Source organism: Telopea speciosissima, chromosome 6 (assembly GCF_018873765.1).
Source record: "Telopea speciosissima isolate NSW1024214 ecotype Mountain lineage chromosome 6, Tspe_v1, whole genome shotgun sequence".
Taxonomy (NCBI): Eukaryota; Viridiplantae; Streptophyta; class Magnoliopsida; order Proteales; family Proteaceae; genus Telopea; species Telopea speciosissima.
Window position 1 is genome coordinate 12935 of NC_057921.1, and position 22541 is coordinate 35475.

General features: G+C 39.3%; 1 protein-coding gene across 1 annotated transcript; it reads left to right on the forward strand.

The window, feature by feature from the left end:
- Nucleotides 1-3802: 3802 nt before the first annotated feature.
- On the forward strand, nucleotides 3803-4276 carry LOC122664425. The gene has a single exon (XM_043860226.1). The coding sequence runs from the start codon at nucleotides 3803-3805 to the stop codon at nucleotides 4274-4276; it is 474 nt and encodes a 157-aa protein (XP_043716161.1).
- Nucleotides 4277-22541: the final 18265 nt, after the last annotated feature.

A 22541-nucleotide genomic window follows, 5' to 3' on the forward strand; every position in this document is an offset into this window, starting at 1 on the left:
TCTGGCCGGTGTCTGGTAGTGCACCTCGAGTGCGGGGTCAAATCCTAAAGTAATAAATCAAAAATGTATTATTTAATAAATCAACTATTTTGGGTAACCTAGTGTAGGTCTAGGCTCACTGGTTTGACTCAGTGTTCAGTCTGGTATCACTTGGAATTCTCCGGGTCTTGTATTGGGCCTTCGGGTCCATGTCCCAGTGCATCATCCGGAGATGTGGATCAAGGTCAGATCTGGAATTTACCAATGTAATTAGTTGTACATGGTCCTGATAGTCTTAGAAATCAGTCCTCAGATCAGCAATTCAGCTGAACCATCTCTAGCAAGGTTGTCAGGCCCTGGGGGGCCCACTTGGATACCCAAGGTATAAATATCAATGAACAGATGTGAAGAGGGGTATTCTGGTCATTTACCACCTCCTCACACTGTACGTGGCCCACTAGTGAAGGCCCACAAAGTCAGGACATAAATACAGTCCAATTTCATTCTCTGGGCGATAGGGCAATCGCCCAGTGCATCGCCCAGAGTCTATTTGAAGCATGAACAGGCTCCCAAACTTGGATTTTTCTGCATGGGTAGTGCCTAGGTTGATCCTCAATGCATGTGGGGCTGTTGTGGACCCCCTGGAGAGTGGGTTCCAATGGTCCACATGGATCATGGCCTGGGCCCACCATTTGGCAGCCAGCACCTATCCAGCCAGCTCAGAGAACAGCAGCCCAGTTGTGTCTCAGCTCAAGGATAGGAATACCCGGTATGGAATGGTTGAGGTCTCCCTTTGAACCGCATCTCCATCATCTTCCACGCTATTTCATGTTGAGGAAGGCTGATGGGCTCCTCTTCCACAGTAATTTCTTTCATAACGGTCATCAGACAGGAAAGGAGAGATTTTGGTGATTTGGTTCTAAAGAAAAAATTTAGGACAAAAGTTTTGGGGATTTCTAACTCGAAACAGCTAGTGATGGATTTGGGGCAAGCAATAGAGTATTTTCTCTTTTTTTCAAATGATCCATCAGAGATTTCCAAGAGGAATTGAGGGGTGGGGTCTTCATTAGATACCAAAGGTTGCATTGGAGAGGGGGAGGGGGATTTAAACTTGCAGAGGGATGAATGGAACAATTTGAGTTGCTCTCCAGAGGGTAGAATAGGTTTGTGATATTGATGGCATGGAGTGAGTAGAAAAGGAATCCAGAGGGGTCAGAAGAGGTTGGCATGGTGATTGTTAGAGTAGGATTGTTCACAATAGTTCCATTAGGCGGTCGAAATTTAGTCAAAACCATTGAAATAACTCCTTAATGCTCTCTTGATGTAGTACTTTGATGAGAGAGGAGAATTGAATACACTATTCATTGTTGAAGAAGATGATAACAATATGGTTTTAGCTTCAAGGATAAAACTTCACTTTTGATGATTTGATTCTTCACAATAAAGGTCTATTTTGGATGGTAGTTGGTTAAAGTTATTGTGTGAAGAATTTGATTTTATAACCTCATTAAATGGTCCAAAAGTTAGGTGAAGTGAATAGTCTAATGACTATATTTTTCTGTTTTGCGGTCGACCAATATCTATTGGTCGATCAGTCAATATGACTGTTGGACACAAAAAGAGCCATTGGAATTTTTTGGTTGCTTATCAGTTATCCGAAATTGCGACTGGTAAATTTTTGGTCAAATAAATTTTGTCGATGTCAACCGTCAGAGTCACTATTGTTGTCGGTTGCATATTATCAGTTTTCTCGGTCGACCAAAAATTACGATCGTCAGATCATTTGCTTTGTTTTCTTGACTGACTTTTGAGCATTTGTTCATTAGTCCATGGCCATTGTTTTGGGACATATTTGTAGGATATTTAGCACCACCTAGGGTCAATCTAGGTCATTGATATGCATATGAATGAGATGCAATGATTACATTATGCATAGTGTGTACTGTCCTAAAACTAAGTGTCTTGCTCTTCTTCTTTTGACTTTGTCCTTGAGATCTTCAATCTTCTTTGCATTCTTGTTCATCATGTGAGCATTTAGAGTCTTCATCTTCTTTACTCGATCAAGTGTTCTTTTGGTAATGTTCTTTAATCTTCAATCTTCATATATTATTTGATAGACACGATTCTTTTAGATCCTTCTTGATCGTCATTGATTTCCAAGGCTTGGACTTGACTAGTTCAATAATCATGCACTTGAAACATATAGTCAGTACTTTTCATGTGTTTGTTATCATCAAAACCAATTTGTGGAGAAGGGCATTTTCCAACAATCTCCTCCTATGTACTGTACATAGTAGTTAATATAACATAGTTTAATTTATTTAAACAGTTTGTGCATCATTATTTAGTCATGCATGTGTGGTATAAGACATTCATAAAGGGAGAATATTTGAAAATAAGCATCTAGTTGAAAGACCGGTTTACCCGACCGAGGTGGGTGCCTAATACCTTTTCACTCTCGTAACCTGACCACTTACCCCAAATCTCTCACCAGACCAGATGGAATTATGTAGCCCTTCACAGAGCTACACCAATGGGTCCTAGGCCCTAATCCTAGGTGGCTACTCCATTTCATTTGATTGCATGACCCTCATCCCTTGATAAATCGATTTCGAGAAGACGTCATCTTTCTCTTTCTCCATCCATGGAGCAAAAATTCCCTACGTGCACGCGAGCGCCGGAACGGATCCTCATAGTTGGCCTCAACAACAAACTATTCTTCCCTTTCAGAGAGATTAGAGGTGGATTTTAGAAAAGTATAGTGGTAAGTCAATCTATGACATTATTGGTAAGCTTGCATTTAGTATAGTGATTCACCAAATTTGGTGGGAAAGAAACAAGGGAAGGTGGACCTCCTCATCACATACTATAGAAAAAATATGGGAAGCCATTTCTTTCATTAATTTGACGAGCCTAGACACATTAAGAAATAGTCATCTTGCCTCTTGTTGGGACCTCCCTTTAATTTCTTCCCCATCCCTGACTTATTGATGTATCATCCTACTATTGATGTTTTTGCCCTCCCCTAACTTTTGTTGTATACTTGTATCACCCTTTTATAGATGTTTTGCCTCTAGTTTTTGTTTTGATGTATCATCCATTATTTAATTGTTTCCTCCTCCATTAGTTGTTTTGGTGCTTAAATAGGGATCACCCTTCTATCTAGCTATGGGTTTTATCATTGTACTCTGCTTTTCACTTAATTATTTTCCATTCACCTAAAAAAACTATGTGGATCTCATGGGATACAAGACATAAAACTCTGACTCTCCTGCTCACAATATCCCCAGACTCCCTTTTTCTTCCCCCTCATTCGATCATATCTCTCCATCTTTTCTAACCCTAAAGTCTCGAAATCTATTGAAAGTTCAAGGATTTCACAATAATAGTGCTTGTTTTTATTCGATTTATTATCAGTTTAGAACCGACGGTTGATCACTTCAAAACCAAAACTAAATTGAATAGATGGGGAGGGTGTGGCGTCCTTGACAACCATGGCAAAGGAGAAGGGGGATTGTGGTGACACGTGCCTGCAGTCTATCTCAAGTGCTTCCTTGAAACAGAATGCAACTAACGTGGATAATTTGAAGAAAGGTGCAGTGACTGTCTCTTCTAAGTCCTCTTCTTCTGACTCGGGTAATAAGCCAAGTGTGAAGCATGTAGAGCAGTCCTTGGTTGAGAACAGGTTTGCTCTGTTGCAAGAAGAAGATATTACAGGTGCAAGTGTGGCTGATAATGTTAGTGCTGATGTCCCTCGATTACGTGATCGTAGTCCGAATCGAGGGAATACAGTACCTAACCCTCCAACCCCCTCTCTGCAATGATGAAGATTGCTGCTTGGAATACCAAGGGTCTGAATGATCCAGGTAAGCGGAGGGCAGTGTTAGAGTGGGCAGTAAAGAATCATCTTCTTGTTTTTGGTTTATTGGAGACTTGGGATGATGTACTCCATATGGAGCTTTATGCTGTTCGGATGGGATTTTTGAAAGCAAGAGCAATGCAAGTGCAGCAAGTGCAGGTGCGTTCGGATTCAAGGGTGGCGGTGCAAATGATTGTGGGGGCCTTTCAACCCCGTTGGGAGGTGCTTTGGTTGGTTGAAGAGATACATGGATTGCATGATGGTTTTTGCAGCAATAGCTTTATTCACAATGTTAGGGAGATCAATAGTTGTGTTGACTATTTAGCAGGGTTTGTTCGAGGTGTTCATGATCTTGATTTTAATACTTCATGCCTGCCTGAGGCTCTTTCCATCTTAGTAAGGAATGATGCCTCTGGTATGGCTTATTACAGAATGTAATCTCTATATTTCTATTAATTAAAGGCTCCTTTTAACCAAAAAAATTAAATTAAATAGTATTTTTATAATATTCATAACCAAATTGAACCGATTATTTATGGTTCGGTTCGATTTGATCCAATTTTCAATCAATTGGTTTCAATTCTCGGTTTTGGTTTAGAATTAACACCCTCAAATGACACCGGCTAGCCTATGAATCCATATCTAGTTGTTTTTATTTTAACTTATATTTGACTAAATTGAACACATATCTGGTTGATGTTATCAACTGGTCTAACGAAGATCTGATCAAGATTTAACTTGTTTTCGATTTGAACTAGACACTTTTTTGTACAATGGCTTAGCTGGGCTAATGTATTATGTATCCAACATCCAACCTCGACTTCCAATTAGTCTTCGAGTTGCATTTGACCTAACCAGTAGACTCCTATATGGTTCAATGACATCATCTATAGAGGTGTCATTGAGGACCATAACTGATAATCATATCATAACCGACCTGCTAAGAACTATATCAAAATTTTGGAACTAATTAGCTTATTAGTCCAGGCCAGTTATGATATGGTTCTCCCAACGGTTCCACAACTGATAAGACCAATTAAGAACCTTTGGAACCAGAACCGTTTCAAAGTTAAGGAACCTTTTTTATTCTAGTCCTTGCCCCACCCCTCGATCTTAAATTTGGATCAACTAAGTTACATCCTCTGCCCCCACCCCCATGATCTTTCGTTGAACATGAATGAAATTTCTTGAGTTGGAGGGGTTATACACTCTGGAAGATCCTATCTCTTTCAACGATTTGAAGTTTATGGGCCCATAAAAATGGAAGGGATTTAGAAAACCATCCTGAGCCTACTTTAATTGTTGCTTACTGTTCATCTGATAGTGGTTTACAGCATGATTTCTTCGTGATCAATCCTTCTGTATGAATTTGGTGTTCGAATAGTATACAAAACATATATAAATTGGATAATGTTTCTTACCTAAAAAATAAAAATATGACATAAATTAAAAATGTGGAATTGTTTAACATAAAGAGCTTCATTGTTCTTGACCTTGGTTCACCTTGATTGTTATTGGAACAAAAAATTCACAAAATTTTTTTTGGTAAAAGTTATGTCTTGATCTGACTCCTGAGTGGATAGCATTTCTCTTCTGCATGTCCATGGAGTTTTGAAAATTCCAAACATGTCATATATAGATATAGAGGTAGTAGTTTCATGAATGAACCACGAAGTATAGGGAAGCTATCGTTTAATTTGTAAAAAGCCCTCCGATAATAAAAACTTTTAATTCCAAAAATCCTAGGGTAGATGGAATTTTTTATATGTTTTTGTCTATTTTATTAGTGACGTTTCAAACTGTGGGGAGAGGTAGGAAAATGACTTTGGCACTCTGCCCTAAAAAGGAGTGAGGTTCTGTAGGACAATATACGCAACCCAATGGGGGGGGGGTGAATTGAGAAGTATGGAATAAAATCCTAATAAAAATTCCTTCAAACCTTCAATTGTATGTTAACTTAAATTGCCAAATAAATGTTATTAAAACACAATAAAAAGAGTAATGGAGATGAAGAGACAAAGATAGACAACACACACAATATGTATAGTGGTTCGGCACGGTCTCATTACCATCTTATGCCCACTCCTAAAACCCTCGTCGGCTTGAAATTCTAAATCTCCTTACACGGTAGGAGAAACACCCAACCTCATTACCATCTTATGCCCACTCCTTCTAGTATGATGCTTGGCCTCAAAAACACGCTTCTTCAATGCTTATAACTTGTATAATTATTAATGCACTAGGAAGAGCATTATACCTTTTTCACTACAGAACCACTAGAACATAACATCCATTTAAAACAAAGACTTTACATATGGTATTGAGATGGCAAGGACTTAATGGTGCAGCGTGGACTGCCCAAAAATGGAAAAATTCACTTGCCTTTGAAATGAAAGCAGTCAACATTGACCTGCTATCAATCGACATTTAAAAAAGGGTTTGTCAACATCAAGTGAAGCTACTATCAAATATCAATTGATTTTTTTTGAATATCGATTAGACTTTGACAATAGGGATGTTCTGTTCAAATGAACCATTTGGAGACGACATCGATTTCAAATCATCGATAGTATGTCAATATCGACATGACCATGGTTCAGTGTTGACTCGGGAGCCTTTCGCTGTCGACCTTGAGTTTCCCATTGTGAATTGTTTCCTTTTCCTTCGGCTCAAGGACGGTGTTTAGAGATTTCCTTTCCATTTTAAGGCTCTTGCTCATCCTTTCGGGGTTTATTAAGGCCTTGGGGAGTGCAGGAAACATTGTATTCTCTTCTTTGTGAAGTCTCTTGCTCTTTGAAGGGTTCCCTTGAGTTTACTTAAAATTTCTTTCTCTCGGCTTGTTTTGTTCCCTATTCATATTAGGACAAGTCTTTGAGTTCATGGATTGACTCCATGCTGAGAGAAGACCATGAAGCCTTGGGAAGAGTACATCTTCAACCTCTCATGGGCATTAAAGCCATGGTTTAGTCCTCGGATTTGATTCGTGGTGCTTCTCGCTTTTGGATTCTCGGGGTTCATGTGTTTCATTTCAATGCTGCTGCGGTATGTCTCACTTATGAAGAATTTCATGCATGTTTCTTATCTCTTCATTATGGTTCCATAATCCGTCAAAGTTTAAAGGACAACTACTCAAAGGACATCATGTCCTTCTTTGGCTTGGAAAGGAACTGTTTGCCCTATTTTATGCATGGTTCTCGTATCGATGTATTGACAATAGTCCGCCTCTTCGCTGGTCAACGTAGAGATGACCATGTTTTCATGCAGGGCCAAAAAATTGCTTTTCTTTTTTATGTCATCTCTTAATTCCTTCTCCGTTCTGGAGCCCGTGGGCCCTCTCCTATATTGATGGAGGTGGTCAAACAACTTCGATGGGATTGTGATATTGTTTTCCTACTGTCCTTGCGGAGACAATGCGGGGACTCGATACTTTGAGTGAGAATAGTACTCCGCGTAGTGAGGATTTCTCCGGCAGCCCCTACTTGTTGCATGTATATTTCCTGTTATTTATTTTATTATTCACTGTTTTCCTTCTTCCAATCACGTGTTTAGAGCTACCCTTTCTATGTTCTATGGTAGGTTTGGCTTTGTAAAAAGTTGTAGTTTGTGAAGCCTATTAGGGGAGACTTAAAAAAATCAAGCACTATTATTTTCATTGTGGTTATGAAGTATCAGCATTGGGACACTTGGGAGCATGCTCTTTCCAGTATTTCTTTGGGAGATGACCGTTGGAGGTATTCTTGGTAACCTGTGGACGCCCCAGTGTTGAACTCCTTTGGATGCAACTATGTTCATTTGATGGGGTTGAATCACACTTCTTTTTATATACTCAACGGACTGTGCTGACAGCAAGGGCAGACTGAAGAAACACCCAGAGTTGGTGAACTTTTTCCCACCTGAGCAACTAGGTCAAGAGTTTGTGAAGAAGAGCATGAACCTAAATTCCTTTCTTTCTTTAATTTTATTTCACACAGACACTCATGCCATAAACGGGAAAAAAAAAGGATCAGTGCACTTCTAAAAAAAAACACTTATCCACTGTTGTATCTACTTCCACCCTCCTTGTGTACCATGCTTTCCTTAGATTTCTACATACCACTTGTGATGATTTACCTAACCTCTTGCTCTGATAGCACCTGTAGGGAAGAATACGTAAATATGAAGAAGAAATCAAGCAAAAAAAATTCATATACAAACTTAAAGAATTTAACGTGGTTTTGTACAAATCCACTCGAGAGAAACAAAAAAGATTTCACCAAGCCAAAAAAGCGCTATATACCATTCTCCACCTCACGATGTGATTTCCTTTGCTTATATCCAAAGAGACAATATACAGGAACCCCCACACAATTACTACTTACCCTTATACATGTAATGGATCCAACTGACCCAAACATATTCAAACTCAATAGTAACTACGCGGGATCCTTAGTAAGTGTTGGCCTCAACAACACTAATTTATAGGGGCCTCTATCTCTATTTTTTATTTGATTTTTAAAAAATTTCTAGGGGCCAGCCCGGGTCTTAGATAATATTCAGGTTAAAAACACAAAGTGTTGGCCTCAACAACAAACTATTCTTCCCTTTTAGAGAGATTGGAGGTGGATTTTTAAAAAGTATAGTGGTAAGTCAATCTATGACGATATTAGTAAGCTTGCCTTTACTGTTGTGATTCACCAAATTTGGTGGGAAAGAAACAAGGGAAGGTGGACCTCTTCGTCACGCACAATAGACGAATATGGGAAGCCATTTCTTTCACTTTGTTCGATGAGCCTAGACACATTAAGAAATAGTCATCTTGTCTCTTGTTGGGACCTCCCCGTAATTTCTCCCCCATCCTTGACTTGTTGATGTATCATCCTACTATTGATGTTTTTGCCTTCCCTTGACTTTAGTGTATACTTGTATCATCAGTTCATACATGCATTGCCCCCATTTTTTAGTTTTGATGTATCATCCATTGTTTAATTATTTCCCCCTCCATTAGCTGTTTTGGTGCCTAAATAGGGAACCCCCTTCCATCCAGCCTTGGGTTTTATCATTGTACTCTGCTTTTTCACATAATTAATTGTCCATTCACCTAAAAAACTATGCGGATCCCACGGAATACAAGACATAAAACTCCGACTCCCCTGCTCACAATATCCCCAGACTCCCCTTCCCCTCCTCTCCTCATTCGCTAATATCTCTCCCTCTTTTCTAACCCTAAAATCTCAAAATCTATTGAAAGATTGAGGATTTCACAATAATTGTGCTTGTTTTATTCGGTATATTATCAGTTTAGAATCGACGGTTGATCGCTTCAAAACCAAAACTAAATTGAATAGTTTTAGTATGATATTCATAACCAAATCAAACCAATTATTTATGGTTCGGTTCGATTCGATCCAATTTTCAATCAATTGGTTTCGATTGTCGGTTTTGGTTTAGAATTAACATCTTTAAATGACACCGGCTGGCCTATGAATCCATATCTAGTTGTTTTTATTTTAACTTATATTTGACTGAATTGAACACATTTTTGGTTGATGTTATCATCTGGTCTAATGAAGATCCGGTCAGACTTTAACTTGTATCTGATTTGAACCAAACACTTTTTTTGTACAATGGTTTAGGTCGGCTAATGTATTATGTATCCAACACCCAACCTCGACTTCCAATTGGTCTTCGAGTTGTATTTGACCTAACCAGCAGACTCCTATATGGTTCAATGGCATCATCTGTAGGGGTCATTTAGGACCATAACTGATATTTGTATTGGAACCAACCTGCAAAGAATTGGATCAAAATTTTGGAACTAGTTAGCTTATTAGTCCGGGCCAATTATGATATGGTTCTCTCAACGGTTCCACAACCGATAGACCAATTAAGAACCTTTGAAACCAAAACCGTTTCAAAGTTAAGGAAACTTTTTTGGTCTAGTCCTTCCCCCACCCCTCGATCTTAAATTTGGATCAACTAAGTTACATCTTCTGCCCCCACTCCACGATCTTTCGTTGAACATGAATGAAATTTCTTGAGTTGAACGGGTTATACACTCTTGAAGATCTTGTCTCTTTCAACAATTTGAAGTTTATGGGCCCATAAAAAAGGAAGGGATTTAGAAAACTGTCTTGAGCCTATTTTTATTGTTGCATACCGTTCATCTGATAGTGATTTACAACATGGTTTACTTCATGATTAGTTCTTGTGTATGAATTTGGAGTTCGAATAGTATACAAAACCTATATAAATTGGATAATGTTTCTTACCAAAAAATACAAATATGACTTAAATAAAAAATGTGGAACTGTTTAACATAAAGAGATTCATTCTTCTTGACCTTGGTTCACCTTGATTGTTATTGGAACAAAAAATTCACAATAAACTTTTGGTAAAAGTTATGTCTTGGTCCGAGGGGATAGCATTTCTCTTCTGCAAGTACATGAAGTTTTGAAAACTCCAAACATCTCATAGATAGATATATAAGTAGGAATTTCTCGAATGAACCACAAAGTAGAGGGAAGCTATTGTTTAATTTGTAAAATACCCTCCGATAATAAAAACTTTTAATTCCAAAAATCCCAGGGTAGATGGGATTTTTTGTATTTTTTGGTCTATTTTATTAGTGATTTCTCAAAAGATGGGGAGAGGTGGGAAAATGCCTTTGGCACTCTGCCCTAAAAAGGAGTGAGGTTCTGTAGGACAGTATAGGCAACCCAATAGGGGGTTGAATTGAGAAGTATAGAATAAAATCCTAATAAAAATTCCTTCAAACCCTCAATTGTTTGTTAACTTAAATCACCAAATAAATGCTATTAAAACACAATCAAAAGAGTGATGGAGATGAAGAGACAAAGAGAAACAACACACACAATATTTATAGTGGTTCAACATGGCCTCATTACCATCTTACGCCTACTAAAACCCTTGCTTGCTTGAAATTCTCAATATCCTTACAAGGTAGGAGAAACACCCAAACTCATTACCATCTTACGCCCACTCCTTCTAGTATGATGCTTGGGCGTAAGAACACGCTTCTTCAATGCTTAGAACTTGTATTCTTATTAATGCACTAGGAAGAGCATTATAGTTTTTTCATTACACAACCACCATAACATAATATCCATTTAAAACAAAGATTCTACATATGGTATTGTTTCCATCAACAATTTCAAAAGATTTTTTGTCAATTTGATTTGTTATAACTTTGTTTACCCACAAATTCGGCACAAACGTGGCAGATTGTGATGGGCGGGAGTGCCAGAGTCACAAGGACTTAATGAAAGGTGATGGAATAAAATCCAACTTCTAACCAGGATGAAAATGAGATTTTTCCAGTACCTCAATTGCACCAAGGACATAAAGGAAAAAGAAAATGAAGAAAATTTAAAATCAAATTGCTTACTTGTAGTCTATACTTGTTAAAGCCATTACAAACTTACTAAATCCGAAACTGATGGTGTTTACAACTTGGTATTTACACTAAAACTACTCTATGACCAAATCCTTAAATCCTATCATAAACGAATTTATTGAAGTCTTCACAACTCTACTAGCCACGAACTAATGAAGCTTGCAACTTGATGATAATGGGTGAACATGTATTCTATTGAATTGAATACTAGGATATTCAAATATTCAAAGAACATACCATTGAAGGAACTTAAAAGGAATACTTGATTGATAGGAAACATCTTCTGAAACATGGGCCAAAAGATGTATTGCTGGAGTTATTTTCCAAGCAAGATCTACATGAATGCCTCTTGAAGCACGTGCCAATGAGACATTGGTGGCTGAAATCCAACTCCAACAAAAACTAAGATAAAAGAAAAGTAAAAGATAAATTGAAGTGTGACTAATCTAGAAAGGACCTCCATAGCAATTAATAACGTGATCTACTAGGAGAGATCCACGCATGACTCCTATGGAAGTTTTTCCTCAAATATTTCCTTCTATCTATTATCGCATGTGATAATGGAAACTATTCGAATGAATTAGCACCATTATCACATGTGATAATAGCTGTATATTTTCTGGTTATTCTCTTGTAATACTGCTATATAAATGGCAGTCTCTTGTAATCTCAAATCATCCAATTAAGATTTATCTTCTTCCAAATTTATCATGGTATCAGCTTGAATAACGATCTTGGCATACTTTGATTGTCTTCTTCCTCCTTCTTTTCATTCAACATTCTTGCTTCTTCATGGCTGGTCAAGATGATCAATCGACCAATGACTCCGGCAGTGTCCAGGGAGGATCGCCCCAGTCTTACACTTTGGATCCTTCCTCCCCGTATCATCTCCACCATTCGGATAACCCAGGTGCTCTTCTTGTCTCCACGCCTCTAAGTGGTGACAACTATCCTACCTGGAGACGTGCCATGCGCATGGCCCTATTTGCGAAGAACAAAATGATGTTCGTAGATGGGAGTCTCCCACACCCTACTGCCCCTCTCTCTGCTGTCCAGACTTGGGACAGATGCAACTTCATGGTGTTTTCTTGGATTCTTAATGTCCTTACTCTAACCATCGCTGATAGCGTCATCTATGCTGAGACGGCATCTTCCGTTTGGATGGAGCTTGAAGACCGGTTTTCTCGTGGCAATGCTTCTCGCATTTTTCAACTCAAACGTTCCATTGCAATGATTCAGCAAGGGACTGATTCCCTTTCCTCCTATTTCACACGGCTGAAGGTGCTTTGGGATGAATTATCATCCTATGTTGCTGTCCCGTCATGCTCTTGCGGCGCTCAAAATGCCCTTCACTCGGCTGGACAACAGGAACGAGTTTATCAATTTTTAATGGGACTTTCAGACCTCTATACACAGATTCGATCTCAGATCCTTGCGATGGACCCCCTTCCTGATGTAAATAAAACTTATCACCTTCTTCTTCAAGAGGAGCAACAACGTTTCATATCTGCGCCACCTGTTCTTGATACGGCTGCGATGGCAGTCAATCGTTCAAACCCTTCCAAGGGTTCTCGTTCTGCTGCTGGTTCGAACAACGGTGATCCAAACCGAAATCGTCCCTTTTGTGACCATTGCAAAATTCATGGTCATACTAGGGAGACCTGCTGGCCATTACACGGCTATCCACCTGGGCACGCAAAGCATCGTCACTCTCCTTCCACTCAAGGTTCTAAATCTAGCTCCACTACTGCTAATCAGGCCAAGGCAGCCACGGCTGCACCTATTCAGCCTTCTGTACCTGCCCAGCCCACATCTACTACATCGGGTCTTACCCAATCGCAGATTCAGCAGCTCTTGTCTCTCTTGAACACGGACTCAACTGCTGCCCATGCCAATGTCGCAGGTACTTCCAATTGTTTTTCGGTTTCAGGTGAGAAATCTCTTTTTTGGCTTCTTGATAGTGGGGCATCCGACCATATGGTTTCAGATCTCTCCTTACTTACCAATGTCACACCCATTACCTCTCCCATACCAGTTCGATTACCCACCGGTGCTCACATGCCGGTTACCCATTGTGGGACTCATCATCTCACATCTGAAATTACCCTTCATGATGTTTTATATGTACCCTCCTTTTCATTTAATTTATTATCCATTAGTAAGCTTACTAATAATCTATCTTGTGTCATCTCATTTTTCCCTTCTTTTTGTGCCATTCAGGACCTTCCATCGAAGAGGCTGATTGGAACGGGAACGCTGCATAATGGTCTATACCAATTCACTACGGGCAGTCCAATATCTATTCCTAATATTTCTCATGCTCTCTCCACGTCTCTTTGGCACATTCGGATGGGTCACCCCTCTCGTGATCACCTTTCTTTATTACCAAATAAATTGTCTAATGTAATTTCTAAACATGGACATTGTGATATATGTCATCTAGCTAAACAAACTCGGTCTCCATTTCCATTAAGCGCTTCTAGGTGCACTGTGATTTTTGACCTTATTCACTGTGATATTTGGGGCGGGTATCCCACCCCGACCCACACGGGTGCCCATTATTTTCTAACTATTGTTGATGATTTTTCTAGGTGCGTTTGGATATATCTTATGCGCCAAAAATCAGAAACTTATTCAATACTGCTCTCTTTCTTTGCATTTGTTAAAACCCAGTTTGGCACATCAATTAAGCAGATACGGACCGATAATGGAAAGGAATTCTTTTCTCGACCATTTCAGGATTTTCTGTCTAGGGAGGGTGTCCATCACCAACACTCTTGCGTAGGGACCCCTCAACAAAATGGGGTTGCCAAAAGAAAACACCGGCACCTTCTCGAGGTTGCCCATGCCTTACGCTTTCAAGCCCATTTACCCTTGTCTTTTTGGGGAGATTGTGTTCTCACGGCCGCTTATCTCATTAATCGGATACCCACACCAAATTTGGGGGGAAAGACACCACATGAGCTTTTATTACACAGCACACCCTCTTATGACCATTTGCGGGTTTTCTGGTGCCTTTGTTATGCTCATGATCACCATCCTGGCCATTCGAAGTTTGATCCCCGTGCTATTCGATGTGTATTCGTCGGTTACCCATATGGTCAAAAGGGTTACCGGGTTTACAACATTGAAACCCAGCAATATTTTGTGTCTCGGGACGTTATTTTTCATGAAAATATTTTTCCTTACCAGGGCACACCCTCCCCTCCTAATCCGGAATCGGTCCTTCCCATTTCATCTGCTGAGTTTGATGATGTTGACACCCTCAAGTTTAATGTTGTCCATCACCTACAACCGCACCACCTTCTCCGGATCCACCCACAGCTACTTCACCCGCCCCATCCATGGTCTTACGTCGCTCTGATCGACCCCATACCCCATCTGTTCGCCTAAAGGATTTTATGTGTAGTGCTGTTACTCAGAGTTCCTCGCCCATCACCTCTACATTGGTTGGTAAAATACCATATCCTCTTCATAATTATTTATCTTATACTGGATTCACTAATCACCACTCTGCTTTTATTTCTGCAATTTCATCTGATAATGAACCCTCCTCTTTTCAAGAGGCTACTACATACCCCCACTGGCAACAAGCCATGCAAAATGAGATTTCTGCTCTTGAACAGAATAACACTTGGTCATTGGAGCATCTTCCTGCGGGTAAAAAGGCGATAGGTTGTAAGTGGGTCTATAAAGTCAAGAGACATGCTGATGGCTCTATCGAGTGTTACAAAGCTCGATTTGTGGCAAAGGGTTACACACAACAGGAGGGACTGGAATACAATGAAACCTTTGCCCCCGTGGCTAAACTTGTCATGGTACGGAGTTTATTAGCTGTGGCGGCGATTCGTGGGTGGCACTTGTGCCAACTCGATGTCAATAATGCATTCTTACACGGTGCCCTAGACGAAGATGTCTATATGCGTCTCCCTCCAGGTTATGGCAAAGAGGGGGAGACTCGCTTTTGTAAGCTTCAAAAATCTCTCTATGGCCTAAAGCAGGCGTCGAGGAATTGGTTTGCAACTCTCACTCAGGCTCTTCTAGCTGTTGGCTTCACTCAATCACAGGCTGATTATTCCCTATTTGTCAAGGGTGGTTCGGATTCAGGTTCATTTATGGCAGTCTTGGTCTATGTGGATGACATTATCATGCCTGGTACAGATCTCCCCACCATATAGCAACTTATATCCTTTTTAGATACTCGTTTTCACCTTAAAGATCTGGGTAGTCTGAAGTATTTTTTGGGTATCGAGGTAGCACGCACAAACGATGGAATTTTCATTAATCAGCGTAAATATGTACTGGACATCTTGGCCGAATCAGGCCTCCTAGGCGCCAAACCAGCCACCTTTCCAATGGAACAAAATCATCGTCTCGTAGTTGATGTGGGTACTCCTATGGCTGAACCAACGGCATACAAACGCCTTATTGGGTGATTGATTTACTTAACTATAACCAGGCCGGATATCACATATGCAGTGAACACACTTAGTCAGTTCATGCATCAGCCTCGCCAACCTCATTGGGATGCTGCTCTTCGTCTGGTTAGATACATTAAATCATCCCCAGGAACTGGAGTTTTTTTCTCGGCAGCAAGTTCCATCGTTCTTACTGCATTCTCAGACTCAGACTGGGCAGCATGCCCCACCACCCGCCGGTCGGTAACTGGTTATATCACTTTCCTTGGTGCTAGTCCTCTCTCTTGGAAATCAAAGAAGCAAGTTACTGTATCCAGATCTTTGGTTGAGGCTGAATACCGTTCCATGGCGGTTGCCACATGTGAATTGATTTGGCTGCGCACTCTTCTCCACGACCTGGGTGTCATGCTCCCCACACCCATGTGCTTATTTTGTGACAACCAAGCCGCCCTCCATATTGCTGCAAATCCGATTTTCCATGAGCGCACCAAACACATTGAGCTTGATTGTCACTTGGTCTGAGAACGAATTCAGTCCGGTTGTTTGAAGACCTGCCATGTGTCCTCTAAGCTCCAATTGGCAGACATATTTACTAAGGCCCTGGGACGTGATCAATTCATGTTTCTCTTATCCAAGTTGGGCGTTCGCAACATCCACGCTCCAACTTGAGGGGGAGTAATAACGTGATCTACTAGGAGAGATCCACGCATGACTCCTGTGGAAGTTTTTCCTCAAATATTTCCTTCCATCTATTATCGCATGTGATAATGGAAACTATTCGAATGAATTAGCACCATTATCACATGTGATAATAGCTGTATATTTTTTGGTTATTCTCTTGTAATACTGCTATATAAATGGCAGTCTCTTGTAATCTCAAATCATCCAATTAAGATTTATCTTCTTCCAAATTTATCAGCAATAATGAAAAGATAAGGACTAAGGGGACAACCTTGACAGATACCCCTAGAAGTTTGAAAAAAATTGATGGACTCCCATCCATTTTGATTGAGAATGAGGTAGAAAAAATAAGAGAAAAAATCATCTCACACTATTTATCCCCAAAGCCCAAAAATCTAAATAAGCAAACAATCAGGTTCCATTCAAGTCTATCATGGCGTGTGTTAAATGCAGGATTTCCTATCAAGGCAACTTTATCTAGATGGCTTCAGATTGACCCCTCTTGTGTTGTATGTGAAAATTGTGTCGAATCATACTAGCATTTATTCTTTTCATGTGATTCGGTCAAACATATTTGGGTTGCTGGTCCGCTAGGTTTGAGATATGAATTCTTGTCCCATTCCTCCCTCCAAAATTTCAGCCTTGCAACTTTGTTTAATTATAAGTTTACTAAACAATCTTTGATATGGTTTTTTGGGGTTTCTATTATCACTTGTTATTTTATTTGGTCTGCTAGAAACAAGGTTGTGCTTGATCTAAAGAAGGCGGATCCAGTATGGGTAATGAAGTATTAAAAAATGGATAGTTGATTTAGACTTATGCCCCTCTCATTTTTGTCCCATGATGTATATTCTCATAATGAGGAGGAGTTAATATTATCTACTTTTTCCCATTTTTTGAAATTCAATTATCTTGTTTTAATTTGTGCAGGATATCAGATATCAGGAGTAAATTCAGCAGGATGGTCTTATTTTTTTGCTAGATGGCAAGTTTGTTTTGTTTGCTGCCCGCCGTATGGAACCAGAATTAGTTAGTCTCCATAAAGGTATCGAGCATGCGTCCAATCTTTGGTTGAAGGTGAAAGAAGTGTGGTGCTCAAAATCAATGGATTGTTGAGTTTCTTCCATCTCCACACATACTCCTTGGCCTTGGCCACTTCTCAAGGAATTTGTGTATATAAATGCAATAGGACAAGACATTACGTTTAGTACTAAGGGGGACCCTTTTTGTTTTGCGTCTTATAACCTAGCTAAAAATGCTCAAGCAACAAACTACATCTCTGCATCTTCTTCCTAGTTTTTATATATTTTATTTTCTCATAAAAAAAAAAAATTAAGTGTAAACACATGCTTGTATTAGGTGGGAGCCCATTCTTCTTCGCATTCTCTCCTTTTATAATTGCTCCCTTGGTAGTTGTGGTAGTTCCAGCAACCTCCACTTCTCATTTTTTGAACTTGAATTTGAATTTGAATATCTTTAGGTGGTTAAGTAACTATCCACAATCTCCTGCCCCACCTTCCCACTTTGTTGTTCAAATTCAAAAAGGAACCTCTTTGATGGTAACGTGCAATGCACAACCTTAAACCATGTATAGTGTTTCGGTCAATAACCAAAAATAGGGTGCGAAATTCGTAAAAATAGGGTGTAAAAAAACTCTTTTTATGTCCCAATTGGTCGAAAATTCTCCATTTGGATTATTTCTTTTTGAATCTATCGTAAAGGTTGAGGTCTATCAATCGCTTAAGCTGGTCGCTTCTTTGAGCCCTTGCCGCTCACATCTGCCCCTTCAAGTTTCTCATCTGTTGATAGGGAGAACAAATCTAGTGTATAAGACGTAAATAATGTTTAGTTATATATCCCATTGTAAAGGAAAGCGTATGCAAGTACCAAGCATTTTCCAACTGCTTAAGAACTTTTCATCTACATAAAAACAATAAGTTCGCATGATGCATTTGAATGAAACTTGATTTAATTATTAATTCTTATCAATGATTGAAGAAATGAAAGGGATTACAAAGTCTTATAAAGGAGGGGAAGGGGATTCCACTAGACTAAGGGTGGGAAAGAAGAAAATGGGTGGATCTGCTAATTCGGCATCCTGACATATCAGACCGTCCTATGGGGTATTGTCTCAACGAATAAATGATTGTAGGAGTATAATTTGACAATAGTGGCATAGGCATACCACTCCAATTTGGATTGAAAAAAGGTCAAGTCAAATAGTCTTCTCTATACTATTCCTGAATTGGGCTTTAACAAGTTCAAATATGCAATGTCAAGCAGTTCCACTTTTTCGATCTATAAAGTGCATTATTGGAACGCCAAGCAACTTTAGTCTCGGGGATTTCCATTACAATAGAACGTGAGGGAAAGAACGTTTATACTAATGTATATATTTTTTTGGTAAGGATAAATTTATTATGAGGAAAATGCCAAAGCCAAAGCATCCTTGAGACATGCCTCTTGGAGCCAAGCAGTGGATAAGGGTCACTCTACCCTACACAAAAGGGAGAGAGGTTTCTGGTCTAGAGAGTCAGTCACGCTGCTAATCTCTCTAGGAATAAAAGCAAGGAAATATTAAGTAAATAATCCTAAAGATGACAAATATCTTCTACAATGGGAGACAAAATAGATGGGGGGACATTAGGGTCGAGGATGAAAGAGATAAGATCCTTATTTTCCGATTCCACCTCGCTGTTGTCTGTAAGACCAAAAGGGGTCCAAGTAATAAGACAAGTAGAAATAATGGAAAGTACTAAATGTAAAAAGTAAATTCTGCCAACTTACAAGTTCAAGTAATCGGCAATTTGGTGAGAATGCTGTTGTCAAACAATAATACACGATCCAAAGCAAGTTGAGACGCACCGAAGAGATGCTGTCCTTAAGGTCTAAAAACACCCCCTGTTTAAGTGCAACCGAGGTCTGTTACGCTTTCACCTCCAAGATCACTCAACCTCAAAGTCTATTAACTCTTGCACAAAAGTGTTCGACTACAACAGGAGAGCAAGACTAGGCTTATAGAACGAAATAAGAAAACCTTTAATGCAAATAATCAGTGGTAGAGCATAGCACAAAGTAGAAGCAGAGAGAGAAAGAAGAAAAAGCAGAAAGCTTGAAGTGAGTTTTCCCTTCTACCGAAGCCTCTATTTATAGGCTTATAGGGGTTTGTACGTATGGGTATGTACCCATACGTGGAGATGCCTATGACACCCTTCCATATGTGTATAGGTGCCTATTACAGTCTTACACATACGTATAGGTACTAATAGTACCTCTGTATATATGTGTACAGGTACATGTTATAGAGGTGTAGGGGTGTATCCATGTACATGCATACTTACGTATCCCTTTGCATATGTAGAGGTATGTTCAAGTGTGTATGTACATACATGTACATATTGGAGCTTGAGCAAAAAGATACATGTATCTTAGCTCAACCCATATCCATATTCACACCCACACCCACACCCGAACCCGGACCCGGGCCTAACCCTGACCTCAACCATGGCCACGGCTCGGCTCTGCGCGCGTGATTTAAAAGCACCCAGACCCAACCCGTCATCTTAAACAAGGGATACCTCTCTCTAGAACCCAACCCTTAGGTTCCAATCCCAACTTATAAGCTTGTGAAACCATTCTTCCACTTCCAATGTGGGACTAAAAGTTGTGCACTTCGTTGCTTTAGCTCACACTACCAAATACAAGAATTCAAATAATGGAGGGAAAATAAAAGGAGTTTTGAAACTATCAAAAAGTATTTTGAAAACAAATAAAAATACAACAATCCCCCACAAGTTTTGAAACACCCATAAAACATGAATAAGTTTTGTAAGCGTATTAGACTCAATAGGACACATCATTGCAAGTGTCTATCAGACTTGAACTTCCACTAGGTTTGATGGACTACGCTATAGAGTACGGGTGAAGTCAGACTTCTTGAACCTTTCCTCATCGGCATAGCCAACTAGCTTACTAACCATAACCTACTAGTCGACCTTAGCAATCAATCCCTCTTATACATGGACATTTTTAAACTGGCATTGTCCCCTATCTTGGTCTCATGGATGTTTAGAGAGTTCGCCTATAAAAACTCTCATCGGTAAGTGGCCTCCTACATCCACTTAGGTCAGCCCACAGTGTGCACCATAGTTTACACACCTCCACATTTTATGAGAATCGACTTAATTAAGAGTAAATTACTCATCCTCCTTTTTTTGTGGTGGTACTACTTTAACTATCTAACCAGAATGAGTGATATATAGTAATACAAAACAAGTCATCCGGTGACTTTGTTGTTACCCGTTGAACCTAATTCAAGATCACTCCTCTTCACATAGGTAGGGTTTCTGTCACATGACTTTATGTCATAGGCCTTAAGCTCATTCCTTTAGATAAATTATTTATAACCTTTGTAGGCAAAGGTTTGTAAACATATCCGCCATATTGCTTTTAGACTTTACACAGTCAACAGCTATAATTCCTTAGTTTTTGTACTGCCGGTACAAGGTTGTGTCAAAGATGGATGTCTTCTTTTCCCATTGTACACCTTACTTTTTGCCTTAGCAATAGCTGCTTGATTATCACAATGTAGTGATATCGAGGGTATCTGTTTAGGCCACAATGGAATATCCGCTAATAAATTTCTAAGCCATTTGGCTTCCATTTTGGCTTTTTCTAAAGCCACGAACTCCGATTCCATAGAGGATCCTGTCCCACAAGATTGTTTTACTGATTTCCATGAAATCGCTCCACCTCCTAGGGTAAAAACATAACCACTAGTAGCCAATGATTCATTTGTATCTAAAATCCAATTGGCATCATAGTAACCTTCTAAGACAAAAGGGTTTTCACTAAAGTGTAAACCATAGTTCATAGTACCCTTCAAATACCTTAGTTACCTTTCCAAAGCATGCCAATGTTCATTAATTGGTTTATGAGTATATCGACTCAACTTTCCAATGGCTAATGCAATGTCCGGTCTTGTACTGTTCATTAAATATTAGGATTGAACATATTATTTGAGAGTACCGCTTTTGATAAACAAGTTCACCTACATTTTTCTCTAAATGACATCCAACATCAAAAGGCGTTTTAACTGTTGGATGATCAAAGTGCCCATACTTTTAAGCATGGCTTCAACATATTTATTACTAATTTAAATATGGAAGTTATAACCACCATAAATCAAATAGTAGCAATTCCAGATACTGGAGCAAAAATGTCACAGTAATCAAAAATTTATTTTTGTCGAAATCCTTTAACGACAAGTTTAGCTTTGAATTTGTCCAGTGATCCATCAGGCTTTAATTTCTTTCGAAATATCCACTTGGTATCTAGTACTCTAGAACCTCGTGGTAAATCAACCAACTCCCAAGTGTGGTTAGATATAATAAAATCTAACTCATTTTAGATTGCCTCTTTCTAAAAAAAGGGCATCTCAAGAGGTTACAGCTTCCTTATAGGTTAGAGGATCTTTGTCTAACAAATACCAAGCCACTCATCATCTATATAGTCGACTTTTTCCGTCTCTTACCTCTCCCAAGTTGACTCTCTTCGACTGATGATGAGCATTATTTATTGACACTTCTTTACCGAAATTGGAATTACTACTATCTTCCATCATTGTAGGTGTTTTAGTATTGTAAGGAAATATATGCTCAAAAAATTCGGCATCCTTGGATTCTGTTATAGTGTTTTCTTCAAACATACCTTCCACGGTTTTAATGACTAAAAATCGATAATTCAAACTATTCTTTGCGTAACCTATGAATACGCAATCACAGGTGTTAGGCCCTAACTTTCTCTTTTTCGGCTCTGGTATTGCTACCTTAGCCTAACAACCCCAAACCTTTAGGTGTTTTAAACTTGGTTTGTTTCCAAACCATAATTTATACGATCACAACCCGTTCTTCTTGTGAGGTACTCTATTCAGAATATGGTAAGTTGTTAAAATTGCTTCCCCCCACATATCAAGCGGTAAACCCAAACTTATTAGCATAGAGTTCATAATTTCTTTCAATGATTGGTTTTTTTTTCTTTCTGCTACTCCATTCGACTCAGGTTGGTAAGGAGCTGTCATTTCATGAATAATACCGTTAGTTTTGCAAAATTTCATGAAACTCGTAGTACCATACTCAGGACCGATACTCATTACCTCTATTGGTCCTGAGTCGTTTAATTTTCCTACAAAGTTGACTCTCAACCTCTACTT

Excerpts from the sequence above, each read along its gene's own strand:
- LOC122664425 (XM_043860226.1), top strand. The coding sequence starts at position 3,803 with ATGAAGATTGCTGCTTGGAATACCAAGGGTCTGAATGATCCAGGTAAG.